Source organism: Bufo gargarizans, chromosome 5 (assembly GCF_014858855.1).
Source record: "Bufo gargarizans isolate SCDJY-AF-19 chromosome 5, ASM1485885v1, whole genome shotgun sequence".
Classification (NCBI taxonomy): domain Eukaryota; kingdom Metazoa; phylum Chordata; class Amphibia; order Anura; family Bufonidae; genus Bufo; species Bufo gargarizans.
The window spans coordinates 487,383,462-487,408,334 of NC_058084.1; the positions used below are offsets into that span (position 1 = coordinate 487,383,462).

Sequence of the window (24,873 nt, forward strand, 5' to 3'; positions counted from 1 at the left end):
TTTGCCCCCACATAGTAATTTGCCCCCACACTGCCCCCACATAGTAATTTGCCCCCACATAGCAATTTCCCCACACTGTCCCCACATAGCAATTTGCCCCCACACTGCCCCATCTAGTAGTTTGCCCCCACATAGTAATTTGCCCCCACATAGTATTCCTTCCCATAATAATTTGGCCCCATACAGCCCCCACATTCCCCCCCCCATGTACTCGATTTATCTTCCCTAATATGTCCTCCTGTGTGTACCCCCCCACATGTCCCCCAAAGTAGGCACATGAAAAAATAAAATAAAAAATGAATAAAAAAATTAAAAGCGAAATACTCACCTATGTCCAGGGCCAGGCGCTTGCTCACAGAGGAAGGTGGGATGAGTCAGGCGCGTCAGTGCTGTGTCCCGACACAGGCGCGCGATGACTTCATCACGCGAGTCTGCGCCGGAATTTCACTACCGCATAGGCCTCAGGCCTACAAGGCTGAAGCCTATGGTGGTGATCGGCGACGGGACAGGGAGCTATGCGCTCCCGTGGCCCGCCGCAGTATGTGGGCGTTCGGGTCAGCGTTGGGCCTCCAGCTGAGGGGGACACTCGGGGGTGGGGGGGGGGAAAGTTTGAACCCCCCTATCCCCCCCCTTATCTACGCCCCTGCCGGGGGAGCCAGGAGCCGCAGTCAGTAGTGCAGTGTGTGATGTCTGTCACAGCTAGTGCTTCAGTAGTGCAGTGTATGATGTCTGTCACAGCTGGTGCTTCAGTAGTGCATGTACTGGAGAGGTGAGAGGTTCTGATGATGTCACATTACACCATTATCTATGGTAATTACAGGGGATGTGACTGGAGAGGTGAGAGGTTCTGATGATGTCACATTACACCATTATCTATGGTAATTACAGGGGATGTGACTGGAGAGGTGAGAGGTTCTGATGATGTCACATTACACCATTATCTATGGTAATTACAGGGGATGTGACTGGAGAGGTGAGAGGTGCTGATGATGTCACATTACACCATTATCTATGGTAATTACAGGGGAGGTGACTGGAGAGGTGAGAGGTTCTGATGATGTCACATTACACCATTATCTATGGTAATTACAGGGGATGTGACTGGAGAGGAGAGAGGTTCTGATGATGTCACATTACACCATTATCTATGGTAATTACAGGGGATGTGACCGGAGAGGTGAGAGGTTCTGATGATGTCACATTACACCATTATCTATGGTAATTACAGGGGATGTGACTGGAGAGGAGAGAGGTTCTGATGATGTCACATTACACCATTATCTATGGTAATTACAGGGGATGTGACCGGAGAGGTGAGAGGTTCTGATGATGTCACATTACACCATTATCTATGGTAATTACAGGGGATGTGACTGGAGAGGTGAGAGGTTCTGATGATGTCACATTACATCGTTATCTATGGTAATTACAGGGGATGTGACTGGAGAGGTGAGAGGTTCTGATGATGTCACATTACACCATTATCTATGGTAATTACAGGGGATGTGACTGGAGAGGTGAGAGGTTCTGATGATGTCACATTACACCATTATCTATGGTAATTACAGGGGATGTGACCGGAGAGGTGAGAGGTTCTGATGATGTCACATTACACCATTATCTATGGTAATTACAGGGGATGTGACTGGAGAGGTGAGAGGTTCTGATGATGTCACATTACATCAGTATCTATGGTAATTACAGGGGATGTGACTGGAGAGGTGAGAGGTTCTGATGATGTCACATTACACCGTTATCTATGGTAATTACAGGGGATGTGACTGGCGAGGTGAGAGGTTCTGATGATGTCACATTACACCATTATCTATGGTAATTACAGGGGATGTGACTGGAGAGGTGAGAGGTTCTGATGATGTCACATTACACCATTATCTATGGTAATTACAGGGGATGTGACCGGAGAGGTGAGAGGTTCTGATGATGTCACATTACACCATTATCTATGGTAATTACAGGGGATGTGACTGGAGAGGTGAGAGGTTCTGATGATGTCACATTACACCGTTATCTATGGTAATTACAGGGGATGTGACTGGAGAGGTGAGAGGTTCTGATGATGTCACATTACATCATTATTTATGGTAATTACAGGAGATGTGACTGGAGAGGTGAGAGGTTCTGATGATGTCACATTACACCATTATCTATGGTAATTACAGGGGATGTGACCGGAGAGGTGAGAGGTTCTGATGATGTCACGTTACACCATTATCTATGGTAATTACAGGGGATGTGACTGGAGAGGTGAGAGGTTCTGATGATGTCACATTACACCATTATCTATGGTAATTACAGGGGATGTGACCGGAGAGGTGAGAGGTTCTGATGATGTCACGTTACACCATTATCTATGGTAATTACAGGGGATGTGACCGGAGAGGTGAGAGGTTCTGATGATGTCACATTACACCATTATCCAGTGCTCCAGACTAAAAAAAATAGCTGGCAGCCATTGGCTCCTGAACTGAAAAATTTAGGAGCCAAATCAAATTTTTAGTCGCCAAATCGAAACCGAATCAAAATTTTGGTATCGTGACAACGCTATTCCGACCAGATCGGCATAGGGTTGTTTTGATACCAAAATTTGGATTCGCTTTCTTCACCATAAAAAAGTATTGCGATACTCAATACCACGCAAAAAAAACACCAAAAAAAGCCGCGTGCATTTCGCATTTTATGAAATGTTCGGCCCATAATAGAACAGTCCTATCCTATTTTTTGGGGTGACAAGGTGACTAAAAAATGGCGAATGCTCACCGCATAGGAGGTATTATTTAATAATTTAATAGTTTGGACAGCGCTATGTAATATGTTTATTTATTCTTTATATATTTTATATGTAAAATTAGGAATGGGGGGATTTAAACTTAATATTTTAGGGTACTTTCACACTAGTGTTTTTCTTTTCCGGCACTGAGTTCCGTCCTAGGGGCTCAATATCGGAAAAGAACTGATCAGGCATAGCCCCCTGCATTCTGAATGGAGAGCGATCCGTTCAGGATGCATCAGTTCAGTCATTTTGACTGATCAGGCAAAAGATAAAACCGCAGCATGCTACAGTTTTATCTCCGGCGAAAAAAAAATTAAGATTTGCCTGAATGCCGGATCCAGCATTTTTTCCCATAGGAATGTATTAGTGCCGGATCTGGCATTCAAAATACCGGAATGCACCCGCACTAAATCCGGACCCATTCACTTCTATGGGGCTGTGCACATGAGCAGTGATTTTCATGCATCACTTGTGCGTTGCGTGAAAATCGCAGCATGCTCTATGTTGTGTGTTTTTCACGCAACGCAGGCCCCATAGAAGCTAATGGGGCTGCGTGAAAATCGCAAGCATCCGCAAGCAAGTGCGGATGCGGTGCGATTTTCACTCATGGTTGCTAGGATGAAAGTCTATTCCCTGTATTATTTTCCCTTATAACATGGTTCTAAGGGAAAATAATAGCATTCTTAATACAGAATGCATAGTAGAAGGTCAATATAATTAACATTGGTGGCGCAGTGCGCCCCCCCATCACCCCAGTATGATAAACATTGGTGGCGCAGTGTGCTCCCCCAATATAATAAACATTGGTGGCGTAGTGCGCCCCCCCCCCCCCCCAACACCCCAGTTTGATAAACATTGGTGGCGCAGTGCGCCCCCCCAATATAAGAAACATTGGTGGCGCAGTGCGCACCCCCCAACACCCCAGTATAATAAACATTGGGGGGGCGCAGTGTGCCCCCCTCAATATAATAAACATTGGTGGCGCAGTGTGCACCCCCAACACCCCAGTATAATAAACATTGGTGGTGCAGTGTGCCCCCCCCCCTCAATATAATAAACATTGGTGGCGCAGTGGGCAGTGCCAATGAGGGTTAAAAAATAAAAATTAACTCGCCTCCTCCAATTGATCGTCTCCTGTTCTTTCTTCAGGACCTGTCAAAGGACCTGTGGTGACATCACTGTGCTCATCACATGATACATCACATGATTCATCACCATGGTAATGGACCATGTGATGAGCTCAGTGACATCACCACAGGTCCTGAAGAAACAGGAGACCGGCAGCTACGCGATCAACTGGAGGAGGTGAGTTAATTTTTTAAATGATTTTTTAACCCTCATTGGCACTTCCCACTGTGCCACCAATGTTTCTTATACTGGGGGGGGGGGCACACTGTGCCACCAATGTTTCCTATACTGGGGGGGGGGCACACTGTGCCACCAATGTTTCCTATACTGGGGGGGGGGCACACTGTGCCACCAATGTTTCCTATACTGGGGGGGGGGCACACTGTACAGGGAGTCTAAGAAAGAATCGAATGAGTCACAAGTCGGATCTTTAGTTCTTTTCACCTGTGACTCATTCGATTCTTTCTCCCTGTACTTGTCAGTGACTCAGAGCTGCTAGTGCTTGCCTTGCCTCAGCTCTGATTGGTTGCAGGCCAGGGTGGGCGGGGCTGGCAGGAGCAGCTTCCACTCTAGGATCAGATTACACTCCTCCCAGCCCCTCCCCTCCCTGCTGCCAGCGGCTCTGCTGTTGTGTGCTGTGACGAGCTGACTCAGACTGAGAAGAACATCGGCGGCGGCGGGGCAGAGAACTGTCAGCTCCTGTGCCCGCCGCTGTTCAGCTGCAGAGCTGCCGCGGAGGGTCTAGTCGCAAATGGCGACAAGACTAAAAAGTCTTGTCGCCATTTGTGAATTCTAAGTCGCATTGGCGACCATTTTGGTCGCCATCTGGAGCCCTGTTATCTATGGTAATTACAGGGGATGTGACTGGAGAGGTGAGAGGTTCTGATGATGTCACATTACACCATTATCTATGGTAATTACAGGAGATGTGACTGGAGAGGTGAGAGGTTCTGATGATGTCACATTACACCATTATCTATGGTAATTACAGGTGATGTGACCGGAGAGGTGAGAGGTTCTGATGATGTCACATTACACCATTATCTATGGTAATTACAGGGGATGTGACTGGAGAGGTGAGAGGTTCTGATGATGTCACATTACACCATTATCTATGGTAATTACAGGGGATGTGACTGGAGAGGTGAGAGGTTCTGATGATGTCACATTACACCATTATCTATGGTAATTACAGGGGATGTGACTGGAGAGGTGAGAGGTTCTGATGATGTCACATTACACCATTATCTATGGTAATTACAGGGGATGTGACTGGAGAGGTGAGAGGTTCTGATGATGTCACATTACACCGTTATCTATGGTAATTACAGGGGATGTGGCTAGAGAGGTGAGAGGTTCTGATGATGTCACATTACACCATTATCTATGGTAATTACAGGGGATGTGGCTGGAGAGGTGAGAGGTTCTGATGATGTCACATTACACCATTATCTATGGTAATTACAGGGGATGTGACTGGAGAGGTGAGAGGTTCTGATGATGTCACATTACACCATTATCTATGGTAATTACAGGGGATGTGACTGGAGAGGTGAGAGGTTCTGATGATGTCACATTACACCATTATCTATGGTAATTACAGGGGATGTGACTGGAGAGGTGAGAGGTTCTGATGATGTCACATTACACCATTATCTATGGTAATTACAGGGGATGTGACTGGAGAGGTGAGAGGTTCTGATGATGTCACATTACATCGTTATCTATGGTAATTACAGAGGATGTGACTGGAGAGGTGAGAGGTTCTGATGATGTCACATTACACCATTATCTATGGTAATTACAGGGGATGTGACTGGAGAGGTGAGAGGTTCTGATGATGTCACATTACACCATTATCTATGGTAATTACAGGGGATGTGACTGGAGAGGTGAGAGGTTCTGATGATGTCACATTACATCATTATTTATGGTGATTACAGGGGATGTGACTGGAGAGGTGAGAGGTTCTGATGATGTCACATTACACCATTATCTATGGTGATTACAGGGGATGTGACTGGAGAGGTGAGAGGTTCTGATGATGTCACATTACATCGTTATCTATGGTAATTACAGCTGGACATGGCTGTAGAAGTGATGGACTCTGGAATGTACATGGTGACATTTATTATTATGTCTTCAATGAACAGGATTACTCCACGGTGAAGAAGACGTCTAGTAATCTGATACATGAGAAGAACAATGAGAAGATCCTAGAAGTCATCCACAAGATGATGGAGCTGCTGACTGGAGAGGTGACACCGCCGGGAATGCTGGGACATTATACAGTCACAGCACTGGAGGGGTCTGGGTGATGACGGTGTCATTGTGTTGTCAGGTTCCTCTAAGGTGTCAGGATGTCACTGGCTGCTCCCAGTGTTTGGGGCTCTGGAGATGGTGAGGGAAGCGCCTGTGGCCCTCAGTGATGTGAGGAGAGGAGCAGGAGCCATGTCTGGGTGTACTAACATGGCTGCCAGAGGTGTAGGGGGCGGGGCTAGCGCTGTCTCGCGATACTTCGTGAAGCAATAACTTCGACTCATTGGAGCCAATACATTCTAATACTGTACGGAGTTCCTGCTCCTGCTCCGTACAGTATTAGAACTAGGTTTTATGCGCTCATCCCTAATTTAGACTATTTTCTACGCCTGAAACAGGTGTAGAAAATAATGAATGAGACAGGCCTGCCGCCCCGCCACCTTCCCTGCCCACAGCACAACCACTCTCTTAGACCAAAAACACCTTCCTTTAAGATCAGCCCCCTATATAAAACCCTAAATGAGACCCCCCCCCATCTCAGACCAAACCCCCTTTAGACCTCTGTGAGACCCCATATAACACCCCAGTTTTAAACCTCAGATCAGACCTCCATGTAAGACCCCGACCCAATATCATACCTCAGATAAGACCCCCAATAGACCTCCAGACCCACATATCAGACCTCAGACCAGACCCTGATATCTGACCCCCATTACACCTCCAGACATCCCCGTCAGACCTCCGGACCCCCCCACTCAGACCTCCGGACCCCCCATAAACCACTCCAGACCCCTATTGGACCTCTCCAGGACCCCCCCCCCCATTAGACCTCCATATCAGACCTCAGATCAGACTGTAAAATAATAGTCACTTACCTCTCCTGCCGCCCCTCTCCCTGTCCTGCTGTCTTCTCTTCTCAGGGCCCGCGCTGCAGTCACCTGACCTCCTGCAGCGTCAGGTCAGAGTGCGCTCTATATGTCTTGATGCTGCAGGTGGCCAGGACACAGCAGCGCGGACCCTGAGAAGAGCGAGCAGGAGGAGGGGTAAGTACTGTACAGCGCTTCCCTCCTCCTCCTCCTCCTCCTCCTCCACCTCCACCTCCAGACTAGTGAGCTCATCCATTATGGAAGCGCTCTCTAGTATTCCCTTTACTGCATCCTATAAAGGGAAAAGCAATGAGCGCTTCCATCTGTATTGATGGAAGCGTTTATTGCTTCTGTTCTGGCACCCCCCTATGTCCACCTGGTCATCACGATCCCGCCGCTGCGCTCTGCAATCACTCGGAATATGGGTGGGCGGCAGGGCTGCTCCCGCTCTGTGTGTGCACAGCGTCATCAGTATGATGATGCACACACTTACAGGTCAGGAGATGGGCCCCACAGTGCTGCCCCAGCCATACAAGATGACAAGCGGTGAGATTATCTCAGAAATCATCTCTCCACTTGCTGCCCATTAATGCCCATTGCTGGCCCTGTAGTGAGCGCTGCACTGCTTATTACAGCCACAGGCAGTGGCGTTTGTGAATATACTACACATATGCACTTAGTTTGATGCACGATTCCTTCGGCCCCATCATGCAGTGGAAGGGGAGTCCTGCAGCTAGAGGGGTGGGCACCAGGCAGGACTGAGCCCCCTGTACTGTAGCTGTAAGCACTGCATGGCCTGACAATCCTCCCTCTCCGACCTCAGCCCTGACTACACAGCTGCATCATATACACCAGCCCTGGGAATGTCTGGCTGCTGGATAAGAGGGTAAGGGTTAACCGGCACCACAGCTAGCCAAGGAGTAAGAGATGGGAGGGGGAAGGGAGGCTCTAACCAGTAGTAATTCTTACAGCAGTGTCTGCTCCTCTGGCCGGGAACAGGCTGGGAAGAGGAGCTTTCTTCTAGGCTGCTGTGTGCAGGACTGCAGGGCTGGCGGCAGTGCTGCCCACCGTCTATCCAGCAAGCACTGAGCTGTCCTGTAGTTCAGATCAGCTGATCACCGTCTGTGCCCTTATCTGCCCTGCGAGTCTGGAGTCCATGCAGAGGGAGGACTGTCACCCGCGTTGGCACCTCCTCAGGACACATCTTTGTCTGCACCCCCTCACTACTAGCCAGGCTGCCTGATTATAAATATTAGCGTGCAGGCAAGGGGCCCACCGGGGATTTCGCCGACTCCCTGGTGGGCCAGTTCGAGCCTGGACACAGCTGATGCTTCAGTAGTGCAGACTATTATATCTGTCAAAGCTGATGTGTCAGTAGTGCAGTGTATTATGTCTGTGGCAGTTGATGCTTCAGTAGTGCAGTGTACTGGAGAGGTGAGAGGTTCTGATGATGTCACATTACACCATTATCTATGGTAATTACAGGGGATGTGACTGGAGAGGTGAGAGGTTCTGATGATGTCACATTACATCATTATCTATGGTAATTACAGGGGATGTGACTGGAGAGGTGAGAGGTTCTGATGATGTCACATTACACCATTATCTATGGTAATTACAGGGGATGTGACTGGAGAGGTGAGAGGTTCTGATGATGTCACATTACATCATTATCTATAGTAATTACAGGGGATGTGACTGGAGAGGTGAGAGGTTCTGATGATGTCACATTACATCATTATCTATGGTAATTACAGGGGATGTGACTGGAGAGGTTCTGATGATGTCACATTACATCGTTATCTATGGTAATTACAGGGGATGTGACTGGAGAGGTGAGAGGTTCTGATGATGTCACATTACACCATTATCTATGGTAATTACAGGGGATGTGACCGGAGAGGTGAGAGGTTCTGATGATGTCACATTACATCGTTATCTATGGTAATTACAGGGGATGTGACTGGAGAGGTGAGAGGTTCTGATGATGTCACATTACATCATTATCTATAGTAATTACAGGGGATGTGACTGGAGAGGTGAGAGGTTCTGATGATGTCACATTACATCATTATCTATGGTAATTACAGGGGATGTGACTGGAGAGGTTCTGATGATGTCACATTACATCGTTATCTATGGTAATTACAGGGGATGTGACTGGAGAGGTTCTGATGATGTCACATTACATCGTTATCTATGGTAATTACAGGGGATGTGACTGGAGAGGTGAGAGGTTCTGATGATGTCACATTACACCATTATCTATGGTAATTACAGGGGATGTGACTGGAGAGGTGAGAGGTTCTGATGATGTCACATTACATCATTATCTATAGTAATTACAGGGGATGTGACTGGAGAGGTGAGAGGTTCTGATGATGTCACATTACATCATTATCTATGGTAATTACAGGGGATGTGACTGGAGAGGTTCTGATGATGTCACATTACACCATTATCTATGGTAATTACAGGGGATGTGACTGGAGAGGTGAGAGGTTCTGATGATGTCACATTACACCATTATCTATGGTAATTACAGGTGGACATGGCTGTAGAAGTGATGGACTCTGGAATGTACATGGTGACATTTATTATTATGTCTTTAATGACCAGGATTACTCCACGGTGAAGAAGACGTCTAGTAATCTGATACCTGAGAAGAACAATGAGAAGATCCTAGAAGTCGTCCACAGGATGATGGAGCTGCTGACTGGAGAGGTGACACCGCCGGGAATGCGGGGACATTATACAGTCACAGCACTAGAGGGGTCTGGGTGATGACGATGTCATTGTGTTGTCAGGTTCCTATAAGGTGTCAGGATGTCGCTGTCTATTTCTCCATGGAGGAGTGGGAGTATTTAGAAGGACACAAGGGTCTGTACAAGGAGGTCAAGATGGAGGAGGACCAGCCCCTCACATCTCCAGGTAACGGACAGGACTAAATACAAATGTCCTGGAATTCTCTGTCTGTAAAGTCTGAGTCTCTCTGTGTCTCCTGCAGAGAGATCCAGTCAGAGGACAACACCAGAGAGATGTCCGCGTCCTCTCCTTCCACAGGATGGTCAGGTAATGTAAATTTTCCCTATCACTGGTCTCTGCTGCGGCCAGTGATTGGCTGCAGTGGTCACATGCCCCCATCAATGGGATGTTGATTCCCAGAGTCCCAGTACCTGCGGAGGCGGTCGTGGAGTGATGAAGCCGGCAACCAGCGGTGGGGATCAGGTAAGTATGAACCCACCACAAGTCCGGTCACTCTGAAGGGATCTGTTAAAAAAGGTTAAAGTTGGATGATGACCCCTTTACCGATCTTTTGTGGTCATGTAAAATATTTCTTACAACTTGTCCGACTGTCCTGTAACTTACAATATTTGCTTCACAGATTTTATATCAGGATGAAGATCTGAGCAATATTAATGCTACAGAGACAGATGTGAGGGGTGATGAGGAATACAAGGAGGACATTCCTACAGAGACAGATGTGAGGGGCGATGACCAGTGTGAGGAGGACATTCCTACAGATAAGAGCCCAGGTGAGTAGTGACCACTAAATGAAGCAGAGACGAGTCTGTAACTGTAATGACCCTGAACTGGACTTCACCTATAGCAGGTGCCTTCCCCAGGTACTTACAGTGTGCCCCAGTACTCGTATACCCCCAGGACTTACAGTAGGACCAAACTGTGTAACAGCCGGACCGTCCAATAAAGAATAATACAAAGCACATATCGCAGCACTAGCAGGTAAGAGGAAAGCCATGAGATAGGAACCCATCAGTAGATGACTGGACCAGGATGGGGATGGTAACCAAATGGTGGAACAAACAGATGATGGGGGTTATATGGTGAATGGATGATTGAACAGACAGTAAGTGACCCTTACTCTCTATGAATCTTTCCCTAGATCTTTCCTTAGACACTGACCTTAATACCAGACATCAGTAACCCTCAGCGTCCCAAAAGATATCTCTATGGAAAACCCTAATTTGTAATGCTGACTCTAGGACCCAAATATAACAAACACAAACAGTTAGACTGGACTGAAATAACCACAAGAACATCTACACTGATGAAGCAAACTAGGCGAGATAATAGAATATACAAGGATTACTGGATTCAGCTACACAGAGCTTATGCTATAACCCACAACCCCCTGCAGAAACCATGAATATTTAGAGAGAAAGTTACCTATAAGGAACTCCTCTCCAAACAAGCTGTGAGCTACAGCAAGAGTTCTGAGCAAGAAACAGATCAGGTGTGATAGCATAGCAACTGCCCCAAACTAATAGACAGGAGAAGATGAAGCAATGGGAGTGTTCCTGCTGATCATATCCTAGCCCACTACTCTAAAGAGGTCTGCATCATGACTCCCCAGCCCCCGCTTATTAATGTCAGGGTGACAGGGCTCTGCCATAAATCTCCTGAACGTGTATTGGTGACCCACTGTGCAGCATCCAACAGGCCTCATGTCACATACTCTCTGGCCTCCAGCTCAGCATCTTCTCCAGCTGACAGGCCCTAGACCCACACAATCTCACAGACCAGACACTTGTCCTTTTGGTGCCACATGTGGACCATCCACACTCTCGCACCTTGGTGCCAAAACACAGCTCTTCAGGATCATCTCTCTTCCAGGTGACACTTGAAAGTCCTCCCCTCTGTAATGGCTGTGGTCCTCTCGTGCTGATGGCCACCAGTCATCCACAGAAATGGCTAGATAACATTCTTCCGCAGAGTCTGTGCTGCTTACTCTTAGGGTCCATTCACACGTCCGTTGTTTCTTTCCTGATCTGTTCAGTTTTTTGCGGAACAGATCTGCACCAGTTCTGTACCCATTGTTTTCAATGGGTCCTGAAAAAAATCGGACAGCTCAATGTCTGATTTTTTTTTCAGGACCCATTGAAAATTAATGGGTACAGAACTGGTCCAGATCTGTTCCGCAAAAAACTGAACAGATCAGGAAAGAAACAACGGACGTGTGAATGGACCCTTAGTATGATGGTCCATAGTGTCTAGCAAATACTTTTAACCTTGTAGGGATTATTTTACCGTCATATAATTAATCAACACCAACTTCAGAGGATAAAAGGTCTGGACGTTTCCTATTGTGGCATGTAGTTGTCCTGTTCTGGCTAGTTTACATCTTTGGCAGCTTCTGGAGACCTCTAATGACCCCTCTGTAGTTGGGGTGGTACTAAAACTAATGTGGCCAGGAATGTTTTTAATGGATCCAATTGACCAGTCCTCTTGCGTCGCACACAATTTGTCAGATAAGATGTACCCTAGTCGTTAGTATTGCCCTTTGGTATAGCACCCCTGCATGGAGGGCCAGCCAGACCCGCTGCTGGAGTAGTTGATTTCCTGAGATGTCAGTTTCTCTCTTTCTTCACAGCTGGGTGGATGTTCCTCCATGAGCCATTGTCTCACGTATCTCATGGTTGTCCCACCACTTCTTGCTTTTTCAGTCTTTGGTGATCCACTTGTCCCCTGGAGCTATTTGAGGCTCTGCACTGAGGATTGGGACATTCCCCAAGCCATGGTAGGCCATGACAGCAGTCGGCAATTCTATCTTCTCTAACCTTTTATTAGTGGGGCCACTGTCTGTTTCTACTGAGTTGTGGAATAGAGCATCAGCATTCCCATTGCTGTGGCCTGTCAGTATCATACCCTGTGTTTCGACTTTGTCCTCCTGGCCAATCACTACTGCTCTAAGGCGCCCACCCTGCCGGTTTCCAAATGCACTAGCTGATTGTTCTCGGTCCACAATACAAATTCTGTCCCCAACAAGATTCCAGAGAATGTACATGGTGAATGCTACCAGCTCTAGCTTCAGCAAAGTTCTCAGGGTTCTTCTCTCCACTTTTGTGCTCTGCACCCTGCCATCTTGAATTTAAAGGGAATTTTTCACCAGTTTTATGGTGTCCTAACTGATGGGCAAATAAACTAGTGACAAGTTCCCTTAGCAAAATGCTAGGTGCTTTCTTTAATTGACCCAGGCGTTTGCTAAAATCTTGTATTGAACAGCTCCAGCGCATGCCGATGAGTCCTGAATATTTATGAGCTTTGGACTTTCTCTGCCACTCTACTGCTAATTCTGTCAATCAAGCTCATGAATATCAGCACTCATTGGCATGCACTGGAGCTGTTAGAGCCCGGCAGTATAAAACTGGTGGCAGATTATTTTTAAATGATCTCTAACTTTTCACACAGCTTTGCATAAATCAGTAGTACGAGCGACCATAAGGAACTTTGTAATATGTGTTATCAGAGAGACCATGAGACTGCTGCACCTAAATAGGAAGTTTATACCTTTCAACGTAATCAATTTATTATTAATTATACATGTCAGTACTTTTCTGTAATGTCCTCCAGGATCCTGGGGCTGCTTCTCAGTGAATAATAAAAGGTTAGGAAGCAGATTCTCTTCCACTTTCTGGGTGCAGTCAATGATAGGTACTCTCCAGCTTCCAGCTCTAAGAAAACAGCAAAGAGAAATCCAAATAGAAGTATAGAAGTCATCTAATGACCAGAAATGGTGCTATTGATTAACGCAAAGTTTGTTGAAAGGTTAGGTAGGCTATAAAGAGACGTTATCCCATGACTAATGTAATATAAAATAAAATCGGATATCATAAACTACATGACAATCTATTTCTGACAACGCTAAAACCAGCCCTGTACCTCACATGGATCCAGAGATCTCCCCATTCATTTCTCTGCTGAATTTATATCAAGCTGACAGCTCAAGGGGAGTGTCTTTTCTGCTGCAGCTAAGGGGGGCGTGTCCCAGCTCTTCCAATCACAGCGCAGGAGGCAGCTGAAGGATGAAACTGAGCATGTGCGGCCATCTCGGTGAGCAGGACAAAGAAATAGGAAAAAACAACAAACAGCAGGTGGCGCTATACAGATACATTTTACTGAATAACTCGGTGGTTATGCAAAATATTAAATTACATGCAATTACAAAAGTATTCAGATGAAGGTGCTGGTTTGAAAAATGTTGAATATTTTTCGTGGGACAACTCCTTTTATTCAAGATTGCTTCCATCAGTATGCATGGAAAAAGGCTTGGTGTAGTCAGCATAGGGAACACGGTCCATGTGACAGCTGCATCTCCTGGGCCGGCTGTGGCTCCCCTGACCCGAACTATCATAGTGATTTATGATGCAGTAATTTCATATGTGTTCACAGGCCTATTCCAGTGTACATGCATCATCACACTATTACACTGCAATAGCTCCACCATCAGATACACGGACCTGGTTTCCCCAGGCCAATCACGATCGTGTGCATGATACTTTAACCATTAGGATACCAGAGGTTTTTTCCTTTTTGCATTTTCATTTTTCTTTCCTATCTTCCTCGAGCCATAACTTTTTTATTTTTCCATTCACATAGCTGAAGTTGTACTTTCTAATGCCACCATTAATTATGGCACACAATGTAGTGTGAAGCCATAAAAAAAAAAAAAAAAAAAAATTGGGTGGAACTGGAAAAAAACCCCACAATTTCTCCACCGTTTTACGGGTTTTGTTTGCACGGTGTTCCGTTTGCGGCAAAACTGACCCATGCCCTTCATTCTCTAGGTCAGTACGATTACAATGATGCTCCATATGTAAAGGTTTTTTTATGTCTGGTGTAAAAATAAATAAAATAAAAAATAAAAATTATGACCTCCATAACTTTTTTTATTTTTTTATTTTATAGTTATATCTTCTGAGCTGTCAAGGGGGGTGGGTCATTTTTTGCAGGACAATCTGTAGTTTTTATTGATACCATTTTGGAGTGTGTGTGACCTTTTGATCACATTTTATAAAAAAAAAATTGGGTAAGAGAAGCAATAAAAAAAATGGCAAATTGGCCATTTTTAGCCTTCTTTCTGTTACGCCATTCGCCATATAGCCTTTTAAAGGGTTTAACATTGACTGATAGGATAGCTGCCTTACATCTGGTGGCATCAGAGGCAGAGCTCATTTGCTCCCCTTTCTTCTAATTTTAATGTGACTGTTAGGAGGTAAAAAATTATACTACTTAAACATTTTTGTTCTTGGCAGGTGACTGTACCAGGAAATTGGAGGGACATCTGATATCTTCAGATTATAATCCAGGTGTTACTTCAGATACATACGAAGACCGTGACATTATCCCACATGTATCCTCAGGCCTTCACAGCAAAATGTCATCTGATTCATCACAGACTATAATGCAGAAGCAAAGTCACCGAAGGAGTGGGGGAGCCCAAAGAGCTCTAAAAGGGAAGACACTGTTTTCCTGTTCTAAAAGTGGCAAATTTTTTACAAAAAAATCTAATCCGGAAAAATATCAGATTATTCACACAGGGGAGAAGCCATATTCATGTTCAGAATGTGGTAAATGTTTTGCTCAGAAATCAAATCTTGAGAGACATCAGAGGATTCACACAGGGGAGAAACCATATTCATGTTCGGAATGTGAGAAATGTTTTAATCAGGAGCATCATCTTGTTGAGCACTTAAAAACTCACACAGGGGAGAAGCCATTTTCATGCCAAGAATGTGGGAAATGTTTTACCCAGAAAGCATATGTTGTTGAACATCTGAAATCTCACACAGGGGAGAAACCATTTTCATGTCCAGAATGTGGGAAATGTTTTGCTCATAAAACAGCTCTTTTTCAACATCAGAGAATTCACACAGAAGAAAAGCCATATTCATGTTCAGAATGTGGGAAATGTTTTGCTCAGAAATCAATTCTTATTCAACATGAAAAACAACACACAGGGGAGAAGCCATATTCATGTGCAGAATGTGGAAAATGTTTTGCTGTGAAATCAGTTCTTCTTCAACATGAGAAGCATCACACAGGGGAGAAGCCATTTGTATGTTCAGAATGTGGAAAATGTTTTACTAGAAAATTAGGTCTCCTTCTACATGAAAGAATTCACACAGGAGAGAAGCCGTATTCATGTTCAGAATGTGGGAAATGTTTTACTCAGAAATCAAATCTTCAGAGTCATCAGAAAGTTCACACAAAGGAGAAGCCGTATTCATGTTCAGAATGTGGGAAATGTTTTACTCAGAAATTACACCTTCAGAGACATCAGATAATTCACACAGGAGAGAAGCCGTATTCATGTTCAGAATGTGGAAAGTCTTTTACTCAAAAATTACATCTTCAGAGCCACCAGAGAATTCACACAGGGGAGAAGCCGTATTCATGTTCAGAATGTGGGAAATGTTTTACTCAGAAATCAAGTCTTGAGCGGCATCAGATAATTCACACAGGGTAGAAGCGATATTCATGTTCAGAATGTAAGGATGTTTTAATTAGGAATATAATTTTGAAATCCATAAGAAAATTCACACAGGGGAGAAACCATATTTATGTTCAGAATGTGGAAAATATTTTGCTAAAAAAAAAATAATAATAATCAGGTCTTCATCAACATCAAAGACTTCACACACGGGTGAAGCAATTTTAACTTCTTCCCCATATCTGCCATACATGTACAGCAGAGAAGTTGCCAAATATTTAAAAGGGTTTTCTGATTACAAAAAATACATTAAAAACGCCATTATTGAACCTTACTCTATTATATAAGCCAGATGAAGTTCTGAGTGCCTTTTGACTCCTCCAGTATAATTGCGATCTGTGACTCGCACCCTGTGTTTACACCCCAGCATAATACTCACTGGGAGTGTCTGTAGCATCAGGTCTCCCTTTCCTTCCCCTCCCGACTGGAACATTACAGATCTAAGCAGGGTTAGCAGCCTCATTAATATTCACTTCAGTGCAGTGAATAATAATGAAGCTGTGTCGGATATGGGTTGGGGTGGGGCCTTCTTCCAGAACATATAGGTACATCTCAATAAATTAGATTATAATCTTAAAGTTAGTTTAAGTAATTAATTTCAAAAAGTGAAGCTCATATGTTCATTACACACAGTGATCTACACTCACCTAAAGAATTATTAGGAACACCATACTAATACGGTGTTGGACCCCCTTTTGCCTTCAGAACTGCCTTAATTCTACGTGGCATTGATTCAACAAGGTGCTGATAGCATTCTTTAGAAATGTTGGCCCATATTGATAGGATAGCATCTTGCAGTTGAGGGAGATTTGAGGGATGCACATCCAGGGCACGAAGCTCCCGTTCCACCACATCCCAAAGATGCTCTATTGGGTTGAGATCTGGTGACTGTGGGGGCCATTTTAGTACAGTGAACTCATTGTCATGTTCAAGAAACCAATTTGAAATGATTCGAGCTTTGTGACATGATGCATTATCCTGCTGGAAGTAGCCATCAGAGGATGGGTACATGGTGGTCATGAAGGGATGGACATGGTCAGAAACAATGCTCAGGTAGCCCGTGGCATTTAAGCGGTGGCCATCCCCCACACCATTACACCACCACCACCAGCCTGCACAGTGGTAACAAGGCATGATGGATACATGTTCTCATTCTGTTTACGCCAAATTCGGAGTCTACCATTTGAATGTCTCATCAGACCAGGCAACATTTTTCCAGTCTTCAACAGTCCAATTTTGGTGAGCTTGTGCAAATTGTAGCCTCTTTTTCCTATTTGTAGTGGAGATGAGTGGTACCCGGTGGGGTCTTCTTCTGTTGTAGCCCACCTTTCTTTCCCATTCTGACATTCAGTTTGGAGTTCAGGAGATTGTCTTGACCAGGACCACAACCCTACATGCATTGAAGCAACTGCCATGTGATTGGTTGACTAGATAATCGCATTAATGAGAAATAGAACAGGTGTTCCTAATAATTCTTTAGGTGAGTGTATTTCAAGTGTTTATTTCTTTTGATTTTGGCTTAAAGCTAACGAAAACCCAAATATCAGGATCTTAGAAAAGTAGAATATATAAGACCAATTAAAAAATTATTTTTATACAGAAATATTGGCCTATTGAAAAGTCTGTCCAGTATATGCCCTCAATACTTGGTCGGCAATTATTCTGCATGAATTCCTGTATCAATGAGGCGTAGTATTGAGGTGATCACCCTGTGGCACTGCTGAGGTGGTATGGAAGCCCAGTTTTCTTTGAGAGCGGCCTTCAGTTTGTCAGCATTGTTGGCTCTGGTGTCTCTCATCTTCCTCTTGACAATTCCACATAGATTCTCTGTGGGGTTTAGGTTAGGGAAGTTTGCTGGCCAATCAAGCCCACTGATACTATGATTATTACACCAGGTACTGGTACTTTTGACAGTGTGGGCAGGTGCCAAGTCCTGCTAGAAAATGAAATCAGCTTCTCCATAAAGGTTGTCGGCAGCAGGAAGCTTGTAGTGCTCTAAATTTACTGGTAGACACTACGCTGGCTTCAGGCTTGATAGTAGAACAGTAGAACAACGCTAGTAGCGGACATGGCTCCTCCAGCCGCCATTGACTATGGAAGCCTCACACTGGACCTTAAGCAGATTGGATTGTGCCTCTCCACTCTACCTCCAGACTCTAAACCTTGATTTCCAAATGAAATTCAAAATTTACTTTCATATGAAAACAGGACTTTGAAACAATAAGCACCAGTCCTTTTTCTTCTTACCCAGGTGAAACACTTCTGACGTTGTGGATTTCAAGATGGTGGCTCACTCCAAACGAATTGTAGGAACAGGTGCTGCTAACCCAAATTAGAGGACCATCCACCCTCTGGTCAGGTTTATACAATGGATACTAGAATAATGGGTGAGCACACTTCATTTGGGCTTAACAATAACATTTAATTAAATCAAGCAGTTGTATAATTCACAGGTGTGTAACATATCATAATAAAATTGTATAAAACACTGAAAAAACGCTCTAAAATCAGATAGAAAATGCAATATATTCCTAGCAGCACTTCTTATATAAATCAAGGTCCACACAATTTAGTGGACACTGCCTGAATGGTTGCTATTTCACGCCATAATCAACTGGCTAATGGTGCCAGATTTCCTAGTGGTATAAATTGCAGTCCCATACAAATAAGTCCACATATAGATACAAATCAATATCCGGACTGTAACTATCGGTATTCAGGTTCTTTGATGTTTCATTGGTTATTTCAAAGTATGACTCTCTGGTACTATTATATTCCCAATAGGCGTTGACAGTACTTAGGCCCTCATTGATGATCAATATGTTTCTAAACAAAGTTCCTCTTACCTTCCTCGATGTTGAGGTAATTCAGGCGAGGGTCGGGCGGCGCGGGATAATGCCGGCGTCACGCTCCGTACTCCTCTAGCCGGCTTCCCCGAATTATCGCGGGGAGTTGGGACGGGACTTGCGTCTCTGTTTCGTCCGTACTGTCAACGGCTATTGGGAATATAATAGGATTGAGATGAACCTGTAGACTTTTACTAAAGAAATTTATATAATGGTTCTTCATCAGGATTTGAACCCTAGACCTTCTCTGTTAGAAGGGCTGAATTCTTTGTTCTTAAAAAGCTATTTTCTTCACAGGCTTAAAACTAAATAGTATATTACTGAAACGAAGGGAAAAAATTGTGCCAATCACCATAAATAATGTATTCACTGTACTATACAGTGTTATTAGTATTGGAATATCAAATACTTTTTTGTGATACTTCATGAGTATTGTACAAAAAGTTAATGGTTTTTGCATTTTTTTTTTTGTACCAATTTGCAGAAAATTGCAACTTTTACCATAAAAGAACAATAGCTAGAAAATAACATTTCTAATTTTTTCGCCATAACTTTTACTATAAGGATCATTTTATGGGACTCTGTGAAATTTGAACCCCTGACCTCCTGTACACTAAACAGCTGCTTTACAAGCTCCTCTATAGAAAAGTTCTGCTGTGAACATATTATTTTTGGTGATTAGTAAACAATGTAAATAACAGTGGGGGTGGGGGGTCATACCGTTTGTCTGAATAGAGCCCTGAAATCCCTGATGGCAGTCCTGGATCCAAGCACTGCTGGAAAAACTCTGTCCTAAGGCATGGCATCGTTGCTGATGTCACATCTACAGGGCAGGGTCCAGGAGAATAAGCAGAGCCCCGCCCTGAGTGGCAATGTCATCAATGAATAAAACAAATGTGAGCTCCTCTAGGCATATATTGTTTGTTATGTATTAGACTTATAGGTGTCAATCGGGAAAATATAAAATAAATCAAAGCTAAATATTCAAGTAAACCATAAATTATAAATACATTACCATTCCAGAACAATAAGCTGCGGGCCCAGCAGCAAACATATTAATGGATATTAAAGGGGTTGTCCGGGATTGGGGACATTACTCTAATAGTACAAGTGTGGCATACACATTACATACAAGCAGGTAGTACCTTTGGCACAGATTTCTGCAGCCCCGTTTTCATCTTTGAAATTCCTGGCCGGAAGTTACTGTTTTCTTCTCCTCAGTGACGTACCGGGTCCCTTGCAGGCAAGCAAAGCTTCCTCTTCCGCTGCTCAGGGAGCCCGGTGACGTCACTGGCAGCAAATGAATCGAGGTGAATATGGATGAGGGGGCGGAGTTACAGCGGCTGGCCGACATCCCGCTAAGCCCCGCCCCTTAACCACCAGCTCAGCCCCGCCCCTTGACAACCCACTCAGCCCTGCCCCTCCAGTGGTGAGCTTCAGAATGAATTGAGGCGAATATTGATGAGGGGGCGGAGTTACAGCGGCTGGCCGACATCCCGCTAAGCCCCGCCCCTTAACCAGCTCAGCTCCGCCCCTCCAGTGCGGTGAGCTGCAGAATGAATTGAGGTAAATATTGATGAGGGGGCGGAGTTACAGCGGAGCAGAGAGACAGCTGTAACTACCTGATGCTGCGCTGCCCCAGGACCCACAGGGCAGTGCAGCCGGAAGTCAGGTAAAGATAAACAGATATATAAACAATGAGTGGGGAGCCACATAGAAGTGGCAAAAATAGCTGAAAATGTATGGAGGTCTTTACTTAGCTGTACATTGTGAGTAAACGTGTTTTTTTTAAAAACATTTGGTCCCGGACAACCCCTTTAAGTAAGTAAGTATTAATAATAATTAAAAATTTTGATAAAAAAATAGCAAGAGTCCTTTTGGATAATGATATGGTAATGACTATATGCTTCTTAAAACAATGCTGTTGTCAGTATTTATATCAGTCGCTACAGGAGAATCACATAGGCTGCATTGAGCCTCAGTAAGTTGGTAACAATATAGTATACTGTTCACTCACCACCTGGGCCGTAGTGTTTGTGCTCATCTATAAAATATGCACAATAGTATATAATGTAACTTTAACTTAACGCTCCAGGTGTGGCATTTGAACTTACAATGAAGTGGAAACGCTTGTCCATCAATGAAACTGCGCGCATGCGCTCTGTTGACCATTAGCCAGCTGGGCTCTGTCGTGCCACTGCTCCGATACTTCGCGTGCAGAGTATGTTGAAAGTAATGTATGTAGGTCTTATCACAGGCATTTTAGCTATATTCCTTAGTGCTTTAACATATCAGCAAGGATACTTCCTCCACCTCCCCTGTCCTTATACTATAAAAAGTGATAGATAATCAGTTCTCACCTCTCCTGTGTTCTCTCCTGTCCTTATACTATATACAGTAATAAGCAGGGTGTTCTAGTGATGATAGATAATCAGTTCTCACCTTCCCTGTGTTCTCTCCTGTCCTTATATTATATACAGTGATAAGCAGGGTGTTGATAATCAGTTCTCACCTTCCCTGTGTTCTCTCCTGTCCTTATACTGTAAACGGTGATAAGCAGAGTGTTCTAGTGATGATAGATAATCGGTTCTCCCCTTTCCTGTGTTCTCTCCTGTCCTTATATTATATACAGTGATAAGCAGGGTGTTCTAGTGATGATAGATAATCAGTCCTCACCTGTCCTTACACTATAAACAGTGATAAGCAGGGTGTTCTAGTGATGATAATCAGTTCTCACCTCCCCTGTGTTCTCTCCTGTCCTTATATTATATACAGTGATAAGCAGGGTGTTCTAGTGATGATAATCAGTTCTCACCTCCTCTGTGTTCTCTCCTGTCCTTTATACTATATACAGTGATAAGCAGGGTGTTCTAGTGATGATAATCAGTTCTCACCTCCCCTGTGTTCTCTCCTGTCCTTATACTATATACAGTGATAAGCATGGTGTTCAAGTGATCATAGTGTTGGACTACAGGAACAGCTGTAGTCCAATGCTGGAGGAACTATGTTAAGCCAACAGTAGATGGCACTATTTTAAGCATTACTGTTTATTCAAGTGCAGTTGTTCCAGTGTATGCACTGTCTGGTGTTGATGTAGATGTTCTTTCTACTCTGTCCTGATGATTTTACAGTTTAATGGTTGGTGTTTTAGTGGAATTGTTATTGTCCAGAGATGACTTGTGGGAGGTTATTACTACATAAGATACCAGAGATCAGTTATTATGAATGGGACATGAAAAACAGACAGGCAAGGGCCACAATAAGCTTATTAGTGGAGGACGACCAACTGATCCTGATCAAACAAAAGGCAAGGAAACTGTATAAGAAAGAAAAAGGCACAAAGGAGCATATAAAAGCAACGCTGGAGGTTGTTATACAACTAAGGTCAGTGAGTGAGAATATTGCTGTGCACTTTGCCTGATTCATATAGTGATCACTGATCAATGCGCTGGGACGGATCTGACACTAGAATTTGTGAAAACCAGGCTCCTAGATGGATATCCACGAAGAAAGGAAGTCATGCAGGACTCCACACAAGGTGACAGTGGAATCGCTCTTAAAGAGGACCTTTCACTACTCTACAAACGAAAAACTAACTGGCTATGAGCTGTGCGCTGCGATTGGCCAGCAGTGCAGCATGGGACACGCCTCCTACAAGAAATCAGTCAGAGGGAGCGCAGACACCGGAGCCTATACCGGGCGAACGGAGCGGCGCCCAGACTTACTAGTAAGTGCAGGGGGACCCCTGGGCGCCGCTCTGCCCACAGGTATAGTTAGTTTTTCGTTTGTAGAGTAGTGAAAGGTCCTCTTTAAAGCTACAGATATCACAAAAAGGAACCAAGAGCATGTTTCAGATGCAACATACCGGGACACCTAAAGAAATACGACAATATGGAGAGCAGAGTAGCAGAAGCTATGTACATCCTTAAGGGACCAAGCAAAAGGACAAAAGCAGTATCTCTGATCATGTGCAGATAATTGGAATGGCACATTTAAAGTGACAGTGAGATGCTGTAGGGTTGGTGCACTGACCCTGGAGCTACCAGTCACAGGACAAGTGATAGAAACTGCTTCATAGAACATGACAAATAACAAGAAAACGATCTAGCAGATAAATGCAGAAGGAACTGGACATGGGATATTACTGTGCCCCAATCAAACAGAAGTAATTAGATCCATACACGACACAAAACAAGGGCGTTGACAGAATTGCCATCTGGAAGAAAGGCCATAGGCTGTGAATGGAGTTTTAAAGGTAAAAGAACCTTGCTTACTGTGGCAGTCTCAAGGAAATCAGCATTTTTGCATAGTGAACTAATAGAGGACATTTACATGGAATAAACAAAGACCAAACTGGTATGAAAACTTCAGATAAGTCTCTATGATCTAAAATAGGCTCCGAGAACATGGAAAATCAAATTAGTCCAAATCCTCAAGAAGACCTCGGCATTACATACTAAAACATAACTTTTACTTGATGTCCTTAAAGTTACTTCCGGCTGCACCATTGTCACATGACAGGGTTGACCTTATTGGGGCGATTGCTCTGTATTACTGTTAGGCAGGGACTAATAGCCCTCATCCCAACCAGTGTTGGGGTTTACATGGTAGAGCTATCTAGGATTATGTCCCCAGAAGATACACCTCGTTCGTCTTGACAGTAAGGACGAACAATGGGCAGACAAGAATTGGTTTATGCACTTCAGGATCTGGTAAGACCATTCCATGTCTTGACCTAGTATGCAAAAGAATGTTTTGATATTTTATCGCATTTCACCACATTATTTAAGCCCCATATTTGTTTACTTGAATTTTAAGGACATCAAGTAAAAGTTTTTAGTATGTAATGCCGAGGTCTTGAGGATTTGGAATCTATAGGTCAAGACCCTATATTTATATTCAGGTATTGAATATAAGAGTAGATTTGATCTAATTGATTGTCATCCCCGATATGGCTTGTTTTCTTAGTACAGATTTTAACTCTGATAACTGGCTGTTTGAAGTGAAGGATGTTTTTTCTCAGAAAAGATATACACCCTCCTTTAAGACGGCATTTAAAGAACTGACAAAAATCTATAAAGAGCAAATCGTATCCTGGTGGGAGGTGCAAAGTCTTGAGAATTATCTCAAGCACAATATAGTCCCGAGAGGGCTAAGAATCACCTTGACACCAACATTTAGATGCAAGAATGCATCTTTAACCACCTCAGCCCCGCTAGCTGAAACCCCCTTCATGACCAGAGCACTTTTTACACTTCGGCACTACACTCCTTTCACCGTTTATCGCTCGGTCATGCAACTTACCACCCAAATGAATTTTACCTCCTTTTCTTCTCACTAATGGAGCTTTCATTTGGTGGTATTTTATTGCTGCTGACATTTTTACTTTTTTTTTTATTAATCGAAATGTAACGATTTTTTTGCAAAAAAATGACATTTTTCACTTTCAGCTGTAAAATTTTGCAAAAAAAACGACATCCATATATAAATTTTTCGCTAAATTTATAGTTCTACATGTCTTTGATAAAAAAAAAATGTTTGGGCAAAAAAAAAATGGTTTGGGTAAAAGTTATAGCGTTTACAAACTATGGTACAAAAATGTGAATTTCCGCTTTTTGAAGCAGCTCTGACTTTCTGAGCACCCGTCATGTTTCCTGAGGTTCTACAATGCCCAGACAGTAGAAACCCCCC

At 44.0% G+C, this 24,873-nt stretch overlaps 1 protein-coding gene across 14 annotated transcripts in view; it reads left to right on the plus strand.

Annotated features, from left to right (window-relative positions):
- Positions 1-24,873, plus strand: part of LOC122937811 (zinc finger protein 569-like) — a 350,216-nt gene that overhangs the window by 12,978 nt on the left and 312,365 nt on the right. For 9 of the 14 annotated variants that reach the window (XM_044292901.1, XM_044292887.1, XM_044292892.1 and 6 more), the window contains 4 exons: positions 6,073-6,177; positions 9,664-9,768; positions 9,852-9,975; positions 10,052-10,116. In XM_044292901.1, the coding sequence (XP_044148836.1) occupies positions 6,073-6,177; positions 9,664-9,768; positions 9,852-9,975; positions 10,052-10,116 (399 nt within the window). Of the gene's footprint in view, positions 1-6,072; positions 6,178-9,472; positions 9,478-9,663; positions 9,769-9,851; positions 9,976-10,051; positions 10,117-24,873 lie in introns of those variants that run through there. The other 5 variants (XM_044292893.1, XM_044292899.1, XM_044292889.1 and 2 more) reach the window with 4 other exon arrangements.